At 37.4% G+C, this 18,459-nt stretch overlaps 4 protein-coding genes across 4 annotated transcripts; 2 read left to right on the forward strand and 2 right to left on the reverse strand.

The window, feature by feature from the left end:
- The first annotated feature begins 826 nt into the window (after positions 1–826).
- LOC121261027 lies at positions 827–5,792 on the forward strand. The gene is made up of 6 exons (XM_041163161.1): positions 827–1,194; positions 2,114–2,228; positions 2,548–3,189; positions 3,635–3,746; positions 4,356–4,417; positions 5,464–5,792. The coding sequence occupies exons 1-5, from the start codon at positions 1,112–1,114 to the stop codon at positions 4,379–4,381; spliced, it is 978 nt and encodes a 325-aa protein (XP_041019095.1). The 5' UTR covers positions 827–1,111; the 3' UTR covers positions 4,382–4,417; positions 5,464–5,792.
- Positions 5,793–6,568: 776 nt separating this feature from the next.
- LOC121261024 lies at positions 6,569–9,020 on the forward strand. Its single transcript, XM_041163157.1, has one exon. The coding sequence runs from the start codon at positions 6,881–6,883 to the stop codon at positions 8,807–8,809; it is 1,929 nt and encodes a 642-aa protein (XP_041019091.1). The 5' UTR covers positions 6,569–6,880; the 3' UTR covers positions 8,810–9,020.
- A 2,858-nt stretch (positions 9,021–11,878) lies between these two features.
- On the reverse strand, positions 11,879–12,703 carry LOC121260294. Its single transcript, XM_041162120.1, has one exon. The coding sequence runs from the start codon at positions 12,701–12,703 to the stop codon at positions 11,879–11,881; it is 825 nt and encodes a 274-aa protein (XP_041018054.1).
- Positions 12,704–16,000: 3,297 nt separating this feature from the next.
- Positions 16,001–16,901, reverse strand: LOC121260295 (auxin-responsive protein IAA33-like). Its single transcript, XM_041162121.1, has 2 exons — positions 16,466–16,901; positions 16,001–16,062 (listed from the first exon to the last, which is right to left on the reverse strand). The coding sequence occupies exons 1-2, from the start codon at positions 16,899–16,901 to the stop codon at positions 16,001–16,003; spliced, it is 498 nt and encodes a 165-aa protein (XP_041018055.1).
- Positions 16,902–18,459: the final 1,558 nt, after the last annotated feature.

The raw sequence follows: 18,459 nt of genomic DNA on the forward strand, positions 1-18,459 counted from the left end.
TTGTGGTATGATTTTGTGAACGTCTCTCATCACAAATTGTTCGAGATCACCAAAACCATGTGGCTCATTATGAAGCTTTATATATATATATTAGATAAGTTAACATCGTGTCGTGGTGGTTGGTCCAATAATTGAACTATCACTGATTCAGCTACAAAAAATGGAGGTAGTTAAATCGGTGGTTAAGGGAGGTTGTGACTACTTACTAGGTGGATGTCTATATGTTTCCATTTTCATGTTTCCTCGCCTTCTTTATTTTTTTTATTCTTAAATTTTAATTCCCCCGAACCTTTTAAAGACTTTTCTGGTTGAAATCAATATATATATATATTTTTATAATGATTCTTAATGGGGGAGTGAGTCATGACTCATCACTGCTTTTGCTTTTGAAAAAATAAAAAAAGAAGCAGACCACCCGTGAAAAATAATAAATGATCAAACATTAGATTTTCATTTTATTATTATCAAATCAAAGGGAACCACGTAAAATAAAATAAAATTAAACTTTTTTTTAGACTAATGAGAACATACCCGGTAGCAAATGAACAGTCCACCAATTTGTCCTTTCCCACCCTAACCGCCTGCCCGGCTCTCAATTAACATTAAAGTCTGTCTGGATATCTTGCAACCAATAAAACTCTACCACCTGTTGAATCTTGAACTTGTGCTACGCGTGGCAGGATTTTAGTCGGACTCAGTTATGGAAGTGTTAGCAGAAGATTGAAACTGTTATTTCACATTCCAGACAACGAATGGGAAAAAATAATTAATATTAAAAGAAAGTTCCCGTAGAGTTTAATAAAATAAAATAAAATAAAAAGGAGAATGAAAGAGGGAGGAAATAAGAAAGGGAATTGCTCGTACGTCTCTTTCTCTCCCTCTGAGCTCTCTCTCTCCAACTTCTTTGCTTCACCTTAGGACGGGAGAGAGAGAGAGAGAGAGAACTCGGAAGCGTGCCCAATTTCTCTTTACGAGCGCCATATTTTGCATCTCTAAGGAATTTTTGGAGGTCTCTTTTGCTTCGTGCTCTGTCGGGATTGAGTTTGTTTCCTATAATTTTTGTTACTGTTTTTTGTTGTTGTTGTTGGTGCTGGTGTTGGTGTTTTCGAAGATGATAGTTGCAAACAGCTTCGATCTATGGCAAAAGGACACCTTCTTTTCTGCCGCCGAGGAGGTTCAAGAATCTGCCGATGTGTATGCTTCTCCATTTCTCGTTTTTATGGATTTTAGTGATGTGGGCATCCAAGAATTTGCTAGAGTCTTAAGGGTTTTTGTTTCCAATTCTTCGCTTTGCGTATTTTTGTGATGTGAGAATTTGAGGATTTGTGGGGGTTCGGTGATGTGGGTATCGAACTTCGCTTTGAGTGTTTTAAGGATTTTGGAGTTCAATTCTTCATTGTGTGGGGTTTGGGGATGCCGGTGTGGATTCTATCGCAAAGCTTGGAATGATTTATTGCAAATAATGCTTCAGAAATTGCATTAATTTGGTGAAGCTTTTTCTTTGATTGTGGTGTTTTTATCAAAAGTTAGTTGGGGGTGGTGATCCAAGGTTATATATGTCAATATATTCTCTTTTTGGTCTTGATGATGCGGTACGGTCCATTTTCAGTTGGATTAGAAGTGCTTAGCATCAATTCTCGAATGGCGAGGTTGTCTCTGTAACAATTGTTTTATGGTTATAGTTGGTTCTCATCAATTTGCGATCTTGATAGTTGTTTAATCTAGTAGGTTTTAGAACTGGGTAACTGTCTGGCATCATTTATCGTATGTATTACTGGAAATTTGCATGGTTGAAAAAGAAAATTTGTACAACATAGTTTTCAATCTTTTACTTTTTACTCGAAATCTATAAAGGAAAACAGTTACCGCCTCTTTGAAATTTATCAAAGGTTTCAGAAGTACTTATCCCTGCAATACCATCTTCGTGCACTGGAACATTCATAATTAAGGGGGTTCTTTAATCCTATAGGGCCTTATTAACTTTCCCCAAAGTTCAAAAGGCGCCTAATCCTATAGCTGGAATTAGTTGCAGTTGGAATGTTTGTTTGATTTACATGGATTCTGTTGTACAGTTGGAATTTGTTATATATATCTTTTCCTTTGTTTTGCACAGAATGGAATCAGCATACAGGACATGGGTAAGAGAGAGGCGAGAAATACTATCGCCCGAGGACTCGGATAAACTCTGTTGGGAGCTGCAAACTGCTTTAGGTACTGCCAAATGGCAGGTACATTACTTTTCTTGTTTCTATAATCTCTGCATTCCTCTTCTCATCATCTGCTTTTTTTTTTGGAAGATAAAGCTTCACTCTTCAACTTAATCAGTGTTGAATCTTTTATTTTCTAAGATTGGATTATGCTTTCATGGGTTTCATCATCATCATCAAGATGTCATATTTAACATTCAAAGTCTTCATCTGGTTTCTTAGTCTATTTTTTGCCACAAATCAAGTTGCATTTAGAACCCTGCTTTGGTTTTTGATTTTGAATTTCTGAAGGTGCTGGTTCCCTTAATCCTGAATTATTGAAATGTTGTTTTTGAATTAGTTGGAAGAGTTTGAGCGAGCTGTCAGGTTTAGCTATGGAAATCGTGGTGATGACAATACAACAGCTAGGCATAGACAATTTATTTCGGCCATTGAAGACCAAATCTCACGTGTTGAAGCATCATTAAGGGAATGTTTAAATGAGGAAGGAAAGCAACCCCTTCACTGGGTAAATCTGGATGAAGATGAACGCGATGAGTTAGCCACATTTCTCTCTGGCACCTCCCAAAGTGCAAAAGATGAATGTTCAGAGCAAAGGCCTTCAATGAAATGCTCTCTTTTGGAGAACCATACTCAGAGAAAAGATGCAGACCTTAATTTGAATGCTGCCTCTGACAGAGATGCTAGTAGCATTAATAAGGATGGAAATCATGTCCTAAAGATAGAAGAAAATAAAACTCATGGAAAGACGGATGACTTAATTTGTCAATCAGATAGCTCAACTAATAATGCAAGGAGAACATGGAGTTCACCAAATTTTGGTGAACTAAAGATCATAATTCCTGATCAAGATGAACAGATAAACAAACTAATGCGGAGCGTTGAAGACACACCTAAAGTAAAAGGCTCCAAACCTGTCTTCTGGAAGCAAAGGCGGGGGGAGTTTCCTCTGGGATGGGGGGCGGTTAATTTTTTCAATCAGGTCAGCCATTATGACTTTGGAAAAGCAAATCTAGGTTTTATGTTATCACACTAATCGTAACATTAGATATGGAGAAAGAACAGTAATTATTATGAAAAATACATTGAAGGAAATAAAAGGAAAATATGGACTATCATACTCTCTCTCTCTCTCTCTCTCTCTCTCTCTGTTATGCTTGCTGTCAGTAATGAAGTTAGGATTGAAGATTGCGGAGTAATAAATTAATAAAAAAGACCCTAAAAAAATCCTGTTTGGAAACAAATTTTAAGGATAATTGACTCAAAAGCCTCCAATCTTTTTGGGGCCCCTTGATTTGTCACAGCGTGCTGTCAGAACAATTGCATATTTGCATGTTTTATTTGTATATTAAGTTTACGCGGTGATGGTTAAGCATGATTTTTTTGGCTAAATTCTCATGAAAATTTGTAACTTCAATATGTTTCAGCACTTTGGTCGGGTTGGTGGGTTCCAAAGACAATTGCAAAGTCCACTACACTTGCCACTCCGATGTTCTCTTCAAGTTACACTCGCTTTGATGCTAACAATTTTTTTGATCGGTAAACTCTTGATTTGCTTGAACTCTTAGCATTTTCAATCAAGGTGTTGAGTACTCAACTGCTGCTACAAACTAAATAAGAATGCTACTGTTAATATGTATTGAACAATTTATTCGCTCCATGCTTCACTTTTCCCATGTTATATCCCAGTGGAAGTCCAAATTTCAACTTGGGGATTAACATATCATGCAGTGGATGAGAGTTGTTTTTTTTTTTCCTTGACAAATTTGTAGTCTCTGAGTACCCAACTTATCCCACGCATGTGTACTTGCCTTAGCTATCTGACATAAATTTTGTGCCACATTGGCTCACTCCATATAAAAGCAGTATTTGTTTTTATGTGGCATGTGAGAGTCTAACGAAAATGCCACATCTGTTCTAGCCTATGTATAGGAACCCCCCCCCCCCCCCTCTCCGTGCTGGGGGGGGGGGGGGGGGGCGCGGGTGGGTGTGTTTGTTTTTTGGTTAAAGGTGAAACCCAATTTATGTTCAGAGAGCATTAAATCTATAAATTTATTTTGTTAGGATGAATGCTTTGATTTTCTTATTTTTAAGCCACCATGACAAAGAAAGCACTCCCATGTTTTGTTTTATCTTTATCTCTTGCAGTACCTTTTGTGTTTTATTCAGCTTGATAAAGTGGAAGTTTCATGACACGTGATCAAGACGAGGTATGTCTATTGACTTAGAAACGCCTTGTTTATTACAATCTGTTTAGGGAGTAAAGCACTGATGTGCAGCTATATAGCGTGGATATCCATATACTTATTGTCTTTATATTGTATTACGTTACTTTACATATACTACTTGATATTATCTCATACTTGTTAAACGTATTTAAATCTCTGAAATGTCTTACTACTTATAAAAAAATGACATCTTTTTTGCTAGAATACAAACTTCCTTTTAGTTTGGTGTGGTTGTAGGGAAAACAAAAGAATTTTTGTGGCTTTTGATTTTTGTTTTGAATCTTAAAATCATACTCGCCCATATATACACTGTTCATCATTCTCCTTCTCATATGCACATATTAGATGCATCCATGTTTTACTTAATATCACACTTTTTGGAGATGGCTTGGGTTGAAGTATCTTTTATCACATCACATCAAAGTACAAAGTAGAAAAAAAAAATCTCTTTAAATAATGACCTATGTCAATATTGCTGTTGTAGGATAAAGTTCCAATTGATTGCAGACTGTAGCCCATCAAACGATTTTTTTGCTCTTATCTTTTATCTTTTATTTTTTAGAGCTATGCTTCATTCTTTTACTTTTTAGAGCTTTGCCAAGATCCTTTGGATCAATTGGCAACACCTTGGTTTCTCACTAAGAGAACCAAATGATCGAATCCCCCTACTCCCATGTATCAAAAAAAAAAAAAAGGGTTAAAACAAGTAGAAAAGCATTCCGTGATTATTTGATTAGCATAGGTAGAACCTTTGTTACCTTTAAAAAGTATCTGTTTGATTCTTTTGCTTCTACTTTTTTTTGGGCATATGCACTTGCTTCTTTTGCTTCAGTACGATTCTATGAAGAAGCAAACTTCGAGTTTCTTGTTAAACTGTAGCTAATCATAAGCACTCAGATGCATGAGTTTGACCTCTTTAACCTTTCGTTGATGAAGTGGAATTGAAGATGCAGCATTTCTTTCCGTTTCTCTGGAATGTAGTAAAGAGCTAAGGTCAGTTTTAACGTGTAGATCTTTGTTTATCTTGCAGGTATCGGAGCTGTTTTTAAAGCAAGGAAAGTTTGAGAAAAAGGGATGGCGTGCAACCCCCGAGTGTAAAACAAATGTGCCATCATGCACGGCATTTTGGAGTTAGGCTAAGCCATCCTTTAAAGTACAAGAAGGTAAAACAAGCATCAGGAATAGGGTGTTTTAGATTTCCAGATGACAGACAATGTAACATTGATGTTGTCTTATATGTAATGTAAGCTCCCAAGATCTGGTAGTGGGGAGCATAGAGGATCGATTTGTATTAAGCTCCAAACTTTAAACGTGATTGCTTGTTAAAGGCCCAAATCCATGGCTTTAAATGTCCCAACCTTTAACCGTTGTTTTTGGTGCTCATTCCCACAAATGTTTACTCAAATAACTGTCCAATTATGTGGTAATTCTATAGATTTTGACCACCGATTTCTTTTTATCTTTTTTATCGGACTTTAGCGATCACCATACTCTAGCCAGATTGTTAGACAAATTCATTGACAAAAAAAAGCGTTGACTTCACATCCACTTGCAACGTCAGGGCTAATCAAATGACCACAGGTACTAACTAGGTGGTGATTTTGTGAAGGAAAATTGTTCTATTAAGTGTAAATTTTTATAATTATTTGAATGTTGGTGTCTAGCATTTTTACGTGTTCCCCGGAGGCTATACATACGCTTGTGGTTTATTTATAAAAATTATATATATGTATATATTTATTTATTCATATATTTATGAGTAATGCTAGAGAGAAGCTACTGTAACAGTGTACGCTTTGTATTCTCTACATGACTGTTTTTAATTTTCTATTTTTTTATTTTAGACTTGAGAGGTGTGGTCTAGATGATGCCACATCATGTGTGTAAAATAATTGTTTCCAATAATAGCTTTTATCTATATTTATTCATATATTTATTAAGTACGCTTATTAATAATCACTGGTATAAAAATGTATTACATAATTTAACATAAAGAATATATATTACATCACTAATTTAACAAATATACATTTTACACCATTTAATATAAAAATTATTTATAACTACGATGGATCTCACTATCATGATTGTGGGCTTGGTTCATTATAGACCTTCTGATCATCAACCGGCCCAAAACTTTCCTTTCGTCCCTCCCTGAGTTTTGCTACCCAGTCCTCTCTCTCCGTCTCTCTCTCTCAAAGGGGAAGTGAGAGATTTGGTAGCTGCAGCCTGCAGGCAGCAACAGAGATTCAAGCTGCTATGAATTAGAATTTAGAGTCAATTCTCCAGATCTCGTATTCTTCAAGACATACCCCCAAAGTCCTCTCACCCGATCCAAAGCCAAACCCTAGAACGGAACAGAATCTAAGCTTACATTCGCATGAACAGATTAACCACCCATTCGATCCCAATCAGTCTTTGAGTTTTAAGTTCTTCACCTTCACCATGTCGTGCTTAGCCCTCTCTCTCCAACCTGCCAACGGATCCGACATCCTGCTCCAGACCCGCGAGTGGTTCCCACCCGCTCGAGCCCTCGTCGCTCTCTCCGCCTTCCGCCAAACCCGCCTCGCCTTCGCCGCCTCCAAACACAACAATCCCTCGGTCTCTTCTTCCTCCGATGCTGACGCCGACTCCATCGCAGCCTCTCTCGGCGACGACCCCCTCGCCGCCTCCAGTGGCCAGGTCATCGTCGGCGTCGAGAGCCGCTACCGCGTGGTGTATCGCCTCGTGAATTCCATCTACGTCCTTGGTATTACTACGGCCGAAGACAATTCCGCTGTCAACGTCTTCGAGTGCATCCACATCGTCAACCAGGCCGTCTTCGTCGTCGTCACGGCCTGCCGAGGCGTCGACGTCACACCCGAGAAGCTCGGGCGCAAGTACGCCGAGATCTACATGGCGCTCGACATCGTCCTTCGCGGCGTCAGCAGCATCCGTCTCGCCGCCATGCTCGGTTCTATGCATGGTGACGGCATTGCCAAGATGGTGCACTCCGCGCTCGACACCGAGAGCAAGATCCGCGGCGCCGAGAATTGGACCAATTTGGAAGCGAATTCCGTCGAGCACGAAGCAGGCATCGACACGTTTTCAAACGCACGTTTCGAGATGCCCCCCGAGACTCTCGCGGCCGGGGACGAGGTTGCAGCGACCCTCGCCCCCGTGGCGCCACCTGTGGGCGAGCAACAGCCGGAGCAGCAGGAGGAAACGCAAGCGGAGAAAGACCCGTTCGCGGCGAGCGATACTATTAACCAGCCGCAAGAGCTTGTGGGTGGGTTTAAGAAAAACAAGGACCCGTCCTCCTCAACGGATTTGACATTGGCATTGGCGGGGCTCGAGGTTACGCCGTTGCCTCCCGCGGAGGCGACCCAATCGACGTATATTGGAGTCGAGGGATTCGAAGGAGATTACGGTGGAGTAGCGTATGGAAATGAGAAAGCGGCATCTTTGGATGATTCATTTCAAGGGCTTAACGATGCCCCTTTCGGTGGAGGATTGGATGCTTCTGAGTTTTTGGGTCCCACAAAAGTATCGAAACCTCAAGGTCTTGGTGGGCTTGAGTTGTTACAGACTGGGCAGAGTGATGCACCGGCTGTAGCTTCTGCTGCCGGCATGGGAGCAAATACTCCACTTGATGATCTGGTGAAGAAAACCGAACAGAAGGGTCCGGAGATGTTTATTCTGGAAGAGATTAGTGTGGAGTTCAGAGAATCTCTGCTTGCTAGAGTTGGATTGATGGGCGTGGTTTATCTGAAAACATTGCCAACTAAAGTGTCGGGTGATAAAGAAACCGAGTTTTCATTCCAGGTGGAGGGTACGAGTGCGGTTAAGAGATTTGTTATGCAGAGTTCTCGTGTTAGTAGTCTCGGCAATGGAATGTTTCATGTGAGAACCGCATCCGGTGACGAGCCTATACCGATTCTCAAATATAGCTTGTTGCCTAGGTTGACGCCGTTGCCTCTGAGGATTCGTCTAATAAAGCGTCATACTGGAACATTACTTTCTGTGATGATTCAGTATGTATCAAACCCTGATTTACCAGCACCATTGAATGATGTAACCTTTGTATTGAAACTACCGGTCGACCCCACCTTGTTGAAGGTGTCTCCAAAAGCTATGTTGAATAGGTCTGAAAGAGAATTGAAATGGCATGTCCCAGAGATTCCAGTTAAGGGTTCTCCTGGTCGGTTGAGGGTGAGGATGCCTGTGGACTCGATTGACGAGGATGAAGAGATGGAGATTGTTGGCTACGTGAAATTTTCTGCCCAAGGACCTAGATCATTGTCTGGGATTAGCCTACGGCCAGCTTCTGAGGGTAAGATCGAGTTTTATGAGGTTAGTCACAGGTTTGAGAGTGGGGTTTATATGTGCAATTGAGCAACTGAAGAAATGGTTAATTGTTTACTGATTGTTATGCTTCTCCTTCCTTTCTTTATTTCTTATGTTCAAGAGCATGTATGGTTTGGATGGATGTGTGTGGCCTACTTTGATATCAGCCATGTAACTTAGATTCATGAGTTCTGTGATATTTTGTCTTCATGTTACTACCGAATGATCTTTTGTAAGGGATATATACTTTGTTCGTTTTTCTCGGGCCTTTGTCTATTTGATGCTCAATAAAATTTTGTTTGTCGATAAAAAATAAAAAAAAAATCATACTTTGTTCGTTATGTGTTTGTCTTGTTATTTTATGTTTTTCGGCGTGTTCTCGTTGATGTTTACTGATGCATCCAAATTCAGTCATTTGATTCGGTCATAGGCCTTCTCACTAGTTGTGGATGGTTATGTTGTGTAGGAGAATTAAATAGAATCAAATATATTGCTGCCTTTAAAACACATGTAATCCGGCTGGAAAACCTAGAAATATCTTTTGTCTCCAAAGATAAGTGTAGTCAAAAGTGATGTAAAAAAAAAAAAAAAAAAAAGTGATGAAATAGGTTTTGGAATCAGCATTGGAAAAATTGGCCGAGGAAGGGGAGGGGATCCATTTCGTGGGTGTTAGCTTAGAAAAACTTGAAGCCAAGATCTATCGCAATGCAAGCCCATCCTTTTACCACTTCAGCTAAAGCTCAATACTATGCAAACACACATTTATTGGGGGGACGTGAGATGAAGACAGATTTATGGCTAAAGAATTCTCCATGTACTCCGAAAAGCATATCTATTTAAACCATTCGAGCACTTAACATGACAGGTGAAGACAGATAAAAAAAAAACATGACAGGTGAAGACACATAAGTTGATGCTGTATATAGGTTTTTGGTTTAATTTGGGTTTGGTAAGCTAGGCTCTCTGTGCTTTTTATCATTTCTTGTAGCCATGTGAAAAATATTAGAATTTTTCTAGTTTTCCCTCCCTTCCATGGTAGATACGTTAGTGCCTTGATCATGAAGGTTGTCTTGGTGCCCTGCTTTTTTTGGGGGCCCCAGATTGGAGGCGGTGTACATCATGGAGTATTTTTTGTTATAATGAATGCTTATGAGTTTTCAGTAGCCAAAAAAGTACTCATTCCTTGCGAGGATCCTAAAGAAGATGGAAATGTTTGGAGTGGATGCTAGGAGGTGAGTGATTCTTAGATGGCAATGGTTGGAGTTAATACATATGAGCTATATATTTGAGTACAACGATTGCTGGTGTGGCTGTTGGCCATATAGGTCTTGGTCTGGGCTTGGTGACTTTGTCGGTTAGGATTGGTTGATTACATGTCTTTTGATACAATCTCTTTCAGAAAAGATTTGATGAATTGTTCCACTTTTATATGAAGGCCTTCGATTAGCCAATGGCCTTTATACATTTAAGGAACAATTTTTTCAACTTATATCTGCAAAATAATTCTCGGAGTTGGTAAAAGATTAGAGATGTACGAAAGGCTAAGTAAAAGCATCCAAACGCATATAGGCTATGTCGATTGGCATTCCAGCTATTTGGATTCTGGAGTACTAGGCGTGCTATGCATACAGCTGTTAGTCCGGACTTCGTGAGCCAATTTTTTCTGAAAAATGATTAAATTATTTTTTATTAGTGAAATTTACTTTTTTACAAAAAAAATTTGTGAAAAATTTATACTCGTAATGCACTATTACTATTTTCGGAGACGTGAATCTTTGGCAACTGGTTGGTCTAGTCAACGACTGTTCAAAGTGCTACTTAAGAACTATTTGTTTAGTTTATTTGTTTAGTTTATTTTGCCCCTTCTTTTGCTTCTCATTTTGACACTTCATCTATTTTAAATTTTTTTTAATTTTAATTTTTTTCTTTACTTAATTGTTAAGAAAGTGATTATTAATGTATTAATATTTTTTTTATATAATTTTTAAATTTTTTTTAAAATGGTAAAAAGATAAGAATAAAAAAATTGAAGAAAAATAAAATAAGAAACTTTCAACAAGCGGTAAGATGGAGCACCGCTCTTTGGACTTTTTCGTCACGCACCAAGTACTAACGCAGGATAATCGGTGTTTTTTAATGTTTGCATGCGAAGAAAAAGAAAGCAAAAGACAAAGGGGCAAGCTCTAAATTGCCATCATTCCAATCCAAGATTGCAACGAGACAATACCAAATTTGCTGGCATTATCATTGTTGACAGTATAATGTTGGTCTAAAGATTAAATACATAGGGCCACTATTAATCATTTGCTTCCTACACCATAATGTGTTGGATGGGGGCATTGAATGAGGCCTCCAATTCTCATAATTGGGCTTGCTACAGCCATTTTACGTGGGTGCTCCCAAAAGAGTGGCTCTACACTCGGAATTTTCACTGGCAAAACAGAAACAGCACCATCATGATAGTTGAAATCGATTAAAGGGCTGAAAAAGAAGTAGCCTAAGCCTGCACGGTACTTATCTGCCATGACACAGATGAATAAATTATCACAATGATCGTGGCGTCTTCACCACTTTCTTTTTTTTTTTTTCTTTTTTTTTTTTTCTTTTTCTTTTTTGTCTTTCCTTTCCTTTCCTTTCCTTTGTGCCTTAATTTTGTTTTGTATTTTTTTTTTTAAAGGAAATACGAGGCATGTGTAAGTTATAAGCAGTTGTTTGATTAAAACGTTTTAAAGCGGTACATATGTGATTGTATATTGTCATGGTTAAAAGCTAAAGCGACAGATATTTTTTAACAGTAGAGATACATTATGGCTAATACAATCATTTCGAAGTTAGGTAAGTCGAAAATTTGATAAATAAATAAATAAGAATATGATCTTAATGTCACTGTTGGAATCCTCGTGATTTTCATTCATTTTGCATTCCCACCACCAAACAATGAAACAAAACATCCTTTTCCCAGTGACTGAGAGGGCACTATCATCGACCTTGCTCCGCCACTGTGCAGTGTCGTTCCTTCTACATAAAGTCGTATAATATCCTATGAGAAATGATAACTGATAAACTGCCATTTACCAAAACACCCATACCATGCATATCGGTGGCAAATCATTAAGTTCACTCATCTGGAAAGCAAAACGACGCCGTTACCGTCACACTTGCATGGTCCTTGCAGCTCAATGCTCTAAGAAACCTCCAAGACCCCTTAGTGGAAGAGCTCCGGCTCACCGGCAGATTCCTGTTAAAATCAAGCGGTGGAGGAAACAGCGTCGAAGGAGCGTTCCGCCGAACCTGTCGATTCTTTATATCACTAAGTTCCATCTCCGGTGGAAACTTCACCATTCCAAACATCAACAAGTACCAACGAGGCTTCGCCGCCTTTTTAAGCGCTATATCATACTTTCCAACGCTCCTTACGGATGGGTTTCGCTCTATTTCCGGTGCCGTGGAGATCATGGAAATGGAACTCGGGTGGAGCTTTCTATAATCCAAAGAGCGGCTGTTCCTCATGAGCTTAGTAGTGCTAGCTATACTAGTGTTGAATCCAGTTACGGGGCTTTGTAGCTTGGATAATGACTCGCATCTTCGGCGACAATGCGTTTTTCTTGTTTGGTTTTCGTCGGTGGCTGATGTTTTGGGGGTTTGATCATGAGTGGGAGGAGATTTTCCTTCAAAGGGCACGAGTTTTCCGCAGAAGAAGATGTCGTCGGCTGGACACATATCGGAGCTGAAGTCGCTGAAGAACTCGAAGATATCGGGGGGCTCAGAGCGTGATCGTGGATTGTGGTTGGACAAGCATTTGGAATCGTTGTTGCAACAATTGTGCTGATTATCATTCTCGTTGTTGTTATCATCGACTGGAAGGTGGCAAAGGGCGAGCGCCTCTTCTGCTGCTTCTTCTTCTTGGTTTTGAAAATGAGGACTCTTAGAATGATCTCTCATATTTTGAGGAAAGGGTGCGTCAGATGACAACATAGAATAATGTTCAGGAGAGAATTGAATTTATGTGTGTAGTCGTGCACACACTCACTGTCTCTTTTCCCTTGTTGATGGCTCTTAGAAGAAAATACAGAGAGAGAGAGTAGATTCACTATTAAGGAGCTTTTTCACATTGAGATGAGAAGAGAATAAATAAGATAGTTTTAAAATAAAGTTAAAAGTTGAATAAAATATTATTATAATATTATTTTTTAATATTATTATTATTTTAAGATTTAAAAAAGTTGTAATAATAAGATTAGATGATATGAATTGAGAATGCTTCTCAATCCAAATAACTCCCAAGACATCTAAAACACCCACATAAAGAAATAGGATCTTCAATTTTTGAGGGAGAGGCACGTCAAATAACTAAATAAGGATGCTTTTTTTTAATGTCATTTCCAGTTTTGCACCCTCCATAGAGAAACATGATCCATAATTATAATTTCTTGTGAAATCACCGCTATTTTTAAAAGTTCAAATTCTTAAGATAATTAATAATTTTACATGCGTGAAAATCACTAACATGTAGTAATTTCATATGTTGCAGTTAAAAAGTTTGTAGTTAGATCTTGGGTTGGGTAGAGCGGTCCTCTCCTAGTGTGTACCGGTTTGCTCGTCTCTTCTATTGGTGATGCGCTCTTAGCCTTAATTGACCGAGTCATGCCTTTGGTATTGTTACTTTGAATAAATTAGAATGCTCAAAATAAGCTTATGTTTTAATACTAAATGAGATTACCACGTATCTTAAAAATTTAAACTTTTGGATTAAATAATAATGTCAATGTTCTCCCTTCACTCCCAACTTATAACTTCCCATCCTTAAAACTTGACATGTATACTGTCATACACAAAAATGGTAGTTTATAACAACCTAATGTCCGAAATGTCATTTTGGTTTGAACGCTGAAGGCCTTAACTTCTGGCCTTTAGAAGAAGTCAATCGATGAACTTACTTTCGACTAAGAATCGGCTCAATATATATATATATATATATATATATATATACACAAAAGTACTTTAGTCATAAATAAATTATATAAAAATAAACTCACAAACTGATGTAACTTGATATGATACATCAGATTGTATAGTTAATTTTATTATAAAGTAAATCTAACGGATTGATTCCATGAAACCACGTCAGTTTATTGATTTACTTTTGTATAATCTATTTGTGTCTGTAACAATTCTCAATGTCTTATATACACACACATACATATATATATATATATTATATAAATGTCCTCAACCAACTTCATGGGCGCTATGTATATATCTTGCATTTCAGGTGGTACTATTGCATCCCATATCTCAAGATCCACTCTTTTAACTTTTGAAAAGTTCAAAGTGATCATTCTCCCCGGGAAAAGTTGTTCCTGTTGTAAAGTAAAGCGGCTTTACAAGGGCTGATCAGCACCGACTCACTTGGTTGGTTTCCAGCGGTTTCTCATTTGATTAATTCCATCTTCATTAATGGTGATTTTCATGTTGAATTGAATGACGGACAAGGTGAAGTGATTCAACAAAATGCTGTGATCAGAGACGATGCACTAGCTAGCTTGAGCATTTAATAACACATTGAAAATAAAGAGCATCTGTGCAAGCATGGCAAGATAAGATGATTATTAAATTGTTGTTGTTGCATTGACTTGTAGATTTTAGAAACTGTCTTTAGACTTTATAGACTTTCTCATTGTATGCTGAAAGTCTCCTAGCTAGCCGTTGGAATTATCTTCAAGAATTGTGCAATTTAGAGTGTTTTGAGTAGCCAGCTTATAAGGCATGTAGTATTGCCAAGCATCTTTGAACCCCGCCTTTTTGTGGCAATTAAATACTACCAGCTAAAACAGTACCGTACGTCTTAATATTTTCCGTTCTTTTCTCACATATCTTTAGGGGCTAGCAGCTTGATCAGATAGACATCGATCTTCATGGAAAAGGAATATATACCATGATTTTTCTTGGCATAAGGTTACAGTGTATCCATTTCCATTCTACCATTCGTATCTTGAAGACAGGAACAACATTTGACACTTTCTTGTTCTTCGATCACACAGGTACTACAAGTTAAACTGAAAGGTTTGTACATTTCTTCCGAAGTTTTTTAAATTTGGAAACACCTTAATTAGTAATATATATACAAGGAGCTTTAAACATTTGGCAGAGTGCATAATTCATATGCTAGTTCCAAGGACTAGCAATGCATGACATTAATCCATGTTCCCAAAGTATTCTGATAATTTTTTATGTGTAACTAATTCCAGTCTTTAACTTCCTGGCCAGCATACCCCCAACACTACAAGAAAAACAGCAAAAAGCATGATCAGCATCGCAATTACTTTTTAATGTTGCTAACGAATCGACGCAAGATGGTTAGTAATATTGCAGATATAATTTTCCCCGACGAATTTTTCTTGCTGGAAAATGTCATTATAATATTGAGATTTGGTCACAAATTCTTGTTTGCAGCGATTATACAGCAGCAAATACTTATATTTGCAACCCCAATTTATTAATAGTCGCCAATATTTACTTGCAACGGTATAATCATTGTAAATAATAATTTTCAACCATAACATCATACGTCCTGTCGTGAATGTTGTATAAATTTGTGTGGTCGTAAATAAATATTTGCGCGATTGTTGTTGCCGCAAATAAATGATTGTGACAAAATAATTATTTCCGACAATTCAAGATCACCGGAAGTAGTATGTTACAAAATAAATAAATAAATAATAGTATTGAAACAAAATATATAAAAATACATATCCTACATTATATTTCAATCCATAAAGCATTTATAAAAAATACTTACTTTATATTCTAAGAAATTACATTATATTATAATCCATAATTACATCATATTCTAATTAGTGTGCGACTTTAGATTTTTCAAGGCACGTCAAAGTACAAAATATGGAAACGTGTATTATCAAGTCTAACATACTTGTAGAAATCTCTCATGTGGTGGTTCCTGCAAAAATATTCGATGTCGTCTTCAAATGATTATAAAACAAAAATTTTAAAGATATCAGAGCAAATAAAAGGGGAAGGCAAGAAGCATGTGCATGACATTATAATCATCATATGGTATCATTTGCGACGAAAATTGGCATCAAGTTTAATTAATTTCACCGCAAATGATATTTTTTAGTGTCGATTTGAGCGTCAACTGAAATATTTTAGATGCAAAAAGCCATATTTCTTGCAGCGAAAAATGCAACACCTGCAAGCCATATTCCTCGATCCTCTTCCCTACGGCCTTGAATTTGACTTCATTGGCAGGATCCGAATTCTCTTCGCCACACGTACAAAAGTCCCTGTTTACAGTACAACATATACATATAGAATATTAATGTTGGAGATACTACACACATATAGATTTTACAAACTTAAGCTTTACCAAAATCACACAAGACTTGTAAGATTTTTAATGTGTATGTGTGTGTAGATCAGATCATCAGAGAGAAGTACTACTAATTATTTGGTGTAAGATTTATCCTCATTTGATAAAAATTATGACTTTCAGAAAAAGAAGTGCTTGACAGATCGAATAGAATTCTTTCCCGGCAACCTAGCTAAATGCTTAATTAATTAGAAGCGAAGAAAATAGTTTTTCTTTTCCTTAATTTCCTTCTCCCGTTTTCCTATGAATGATCAATATCATGAGGCTAAAATATTTGCAACAAGAAGAAACAGAAGACGGTAATAGTAACGTATACTTCCAATTGAGGTCGCCTGCGAGGAGAAGATCATTTTCTATGTCCTCATAAGCAGTAGTGAGATGACAAGGAATAGCATTAGACAGGTCATGAAGCTGATCATTCTCCGAAGTGAGTCCAACATCTCCGGCATCCACAAACATCTGTCTCAGGGCCTTAGCTAGGCTATGATAACTTGCATGCTTATGAAGATTGACGCGCTGGCAGATCGAACGGCCTTGGAATACACTTGTCACAGGTGGAACTAACGTGGAAACGAGATTATCATCAACTCCAGGGAAAGCGTACGTGGATATTGTTTTTAGAGTTTTCCGGCTGGAAGCAGGTTCCAGAAGAGGCCAGTTGGAGTTGCACTGACAATGCTCCTTTCTTGCCATATATCTTCTTTCAAGGAGTGATCTTAATTGTCGCCTCTGAGAATCAAAGCTATTCATTTTCCTTTTTGATCGTATTTTTACTTTTTTGTGCTAACTATTCCCTTCACTGTCTCTTTTATATATTGATTGGAGTTATGAATGAGTAAGAGCTGTGTACAGCTTGGTCCTCAGCAGGAACACACACACATGCATCCATGCCTAATGGCTCGTGTTCATGCATTTTTTCCGTTAACATTGGATGTCAACAATATGGTTAAATGATCTGCAGTGTTATTTGACAGTGGTGCATGCATGCATTGCTTGAAATGTTCGTAAGCAGTAAATAAGTATAGAAAATATAAATAAAAAGAGAGACGGTAGGATTTATGTGGTTGATTTACGTCCATTAACGGATCTTTTGAAGATAATTATACTATATTTTATGATTTTACTAGCTCTCAAGCCTCACTTTTATTTCTGATACAGTACAATGGAGATTTAAAAAAATAAAATGGAGGAGAGGTTGAAGATATGAAGCCAACCTTTGGTGCTTGAAGTTTCCTTCTCTATCTCGTTACTTCTTGCCCTGTCCAGCTACCATTGCTATAAGTCACTTCCCCATTTTCCAACCGCTATTCTTGATCTTTTTATGCGATTTCCTTGCTTTAAGTTGAATCTAGCTTTTTGGTAGATCTCGTCTTACTCTCTTCATCACTACTCTGCCTCATGTTAGGCTTCAACACCGGGAGTTTAATATACCAATGCAACACTTTTTAATTATTAAATATAATTAACATTACTTGATTAATCTATGAAAAATCAATTTAATAATTGTTGAGATCAAGCAAATAAATATTATTGAATATGTAGGTTTATACTAATTCCAATTTCCACATACAAAATTGGCTGGCTAGACCAAAAAATACCGAAGAAGAAAGTTGCCTTTTGTTGTAAAAAATGGCTAGGCTAGTAATTAGATTAAAAATATAAAATAGAGAAATATTTTAAGCATATCTCATAAATATAATTCTACAAATTAATGTGATTCGACGTGAAATATTAAATTATAAAATTATTTTATTATAAAATAGATCTATAAAATCATATATCTTTATTTTTATGAAATACATACTCCTCATTATTCTCACAGCTTTTATTAGGGTCCCTTCTTTTTATTTTTCCCTCTTCCTCAGTTTATATATGGATGAAACTAGTTGGATCCGTGCATTTTGTCCTCCGCCACGCCAGTCTTGTTTTTTCGTTTTTCCTTCTAATTTTTACTGAAAAATTGGCAGTACTAGAAAGGGGACCCAACACGAAGACAAAAAGGATACTAACTAAGGTCTACGTGTCCCTTTCGGGAAAAAGAAAGATTTGTGGCTGAAATTGTAAAGCATTAAAAGAAAGAATAGAGTCCCCACAATTTGTGAACAAAAGATGTGATAGAGTCGGGCATTTTATTTGGTAAATTGTCAATTTCGTTTTCGGTGGTTTTAATTAATGCAGTTTTTATTGGTAGGGAGTTGGGGAGTCGGTGAATACTGAAGGCTAGACTTCATTTTAACTATTTGACATGCTCAACCAAAACCTACCCCGATATTACTCCAGAATAATTAGTTGATATTTCATCTATTAA

The sequence above is a fragment of the Juglans microcarpa x Juglans regia genome, chromosome 4D, assembly GCF_004785595.1.
Source record: "Juglans microcarpa x Juglans regia isolate MS1-56 chromosome 4D, Jm3101_v1.0, whole genome shotgun sequence".
NCBI classification, from domain to species: Eukaryota; Viridiplantae; Streptophyta; class Magnoliopsida; order Fagales; family Juglandaceae; genus Juglans; species Juglans microcarpa x Juglans regia.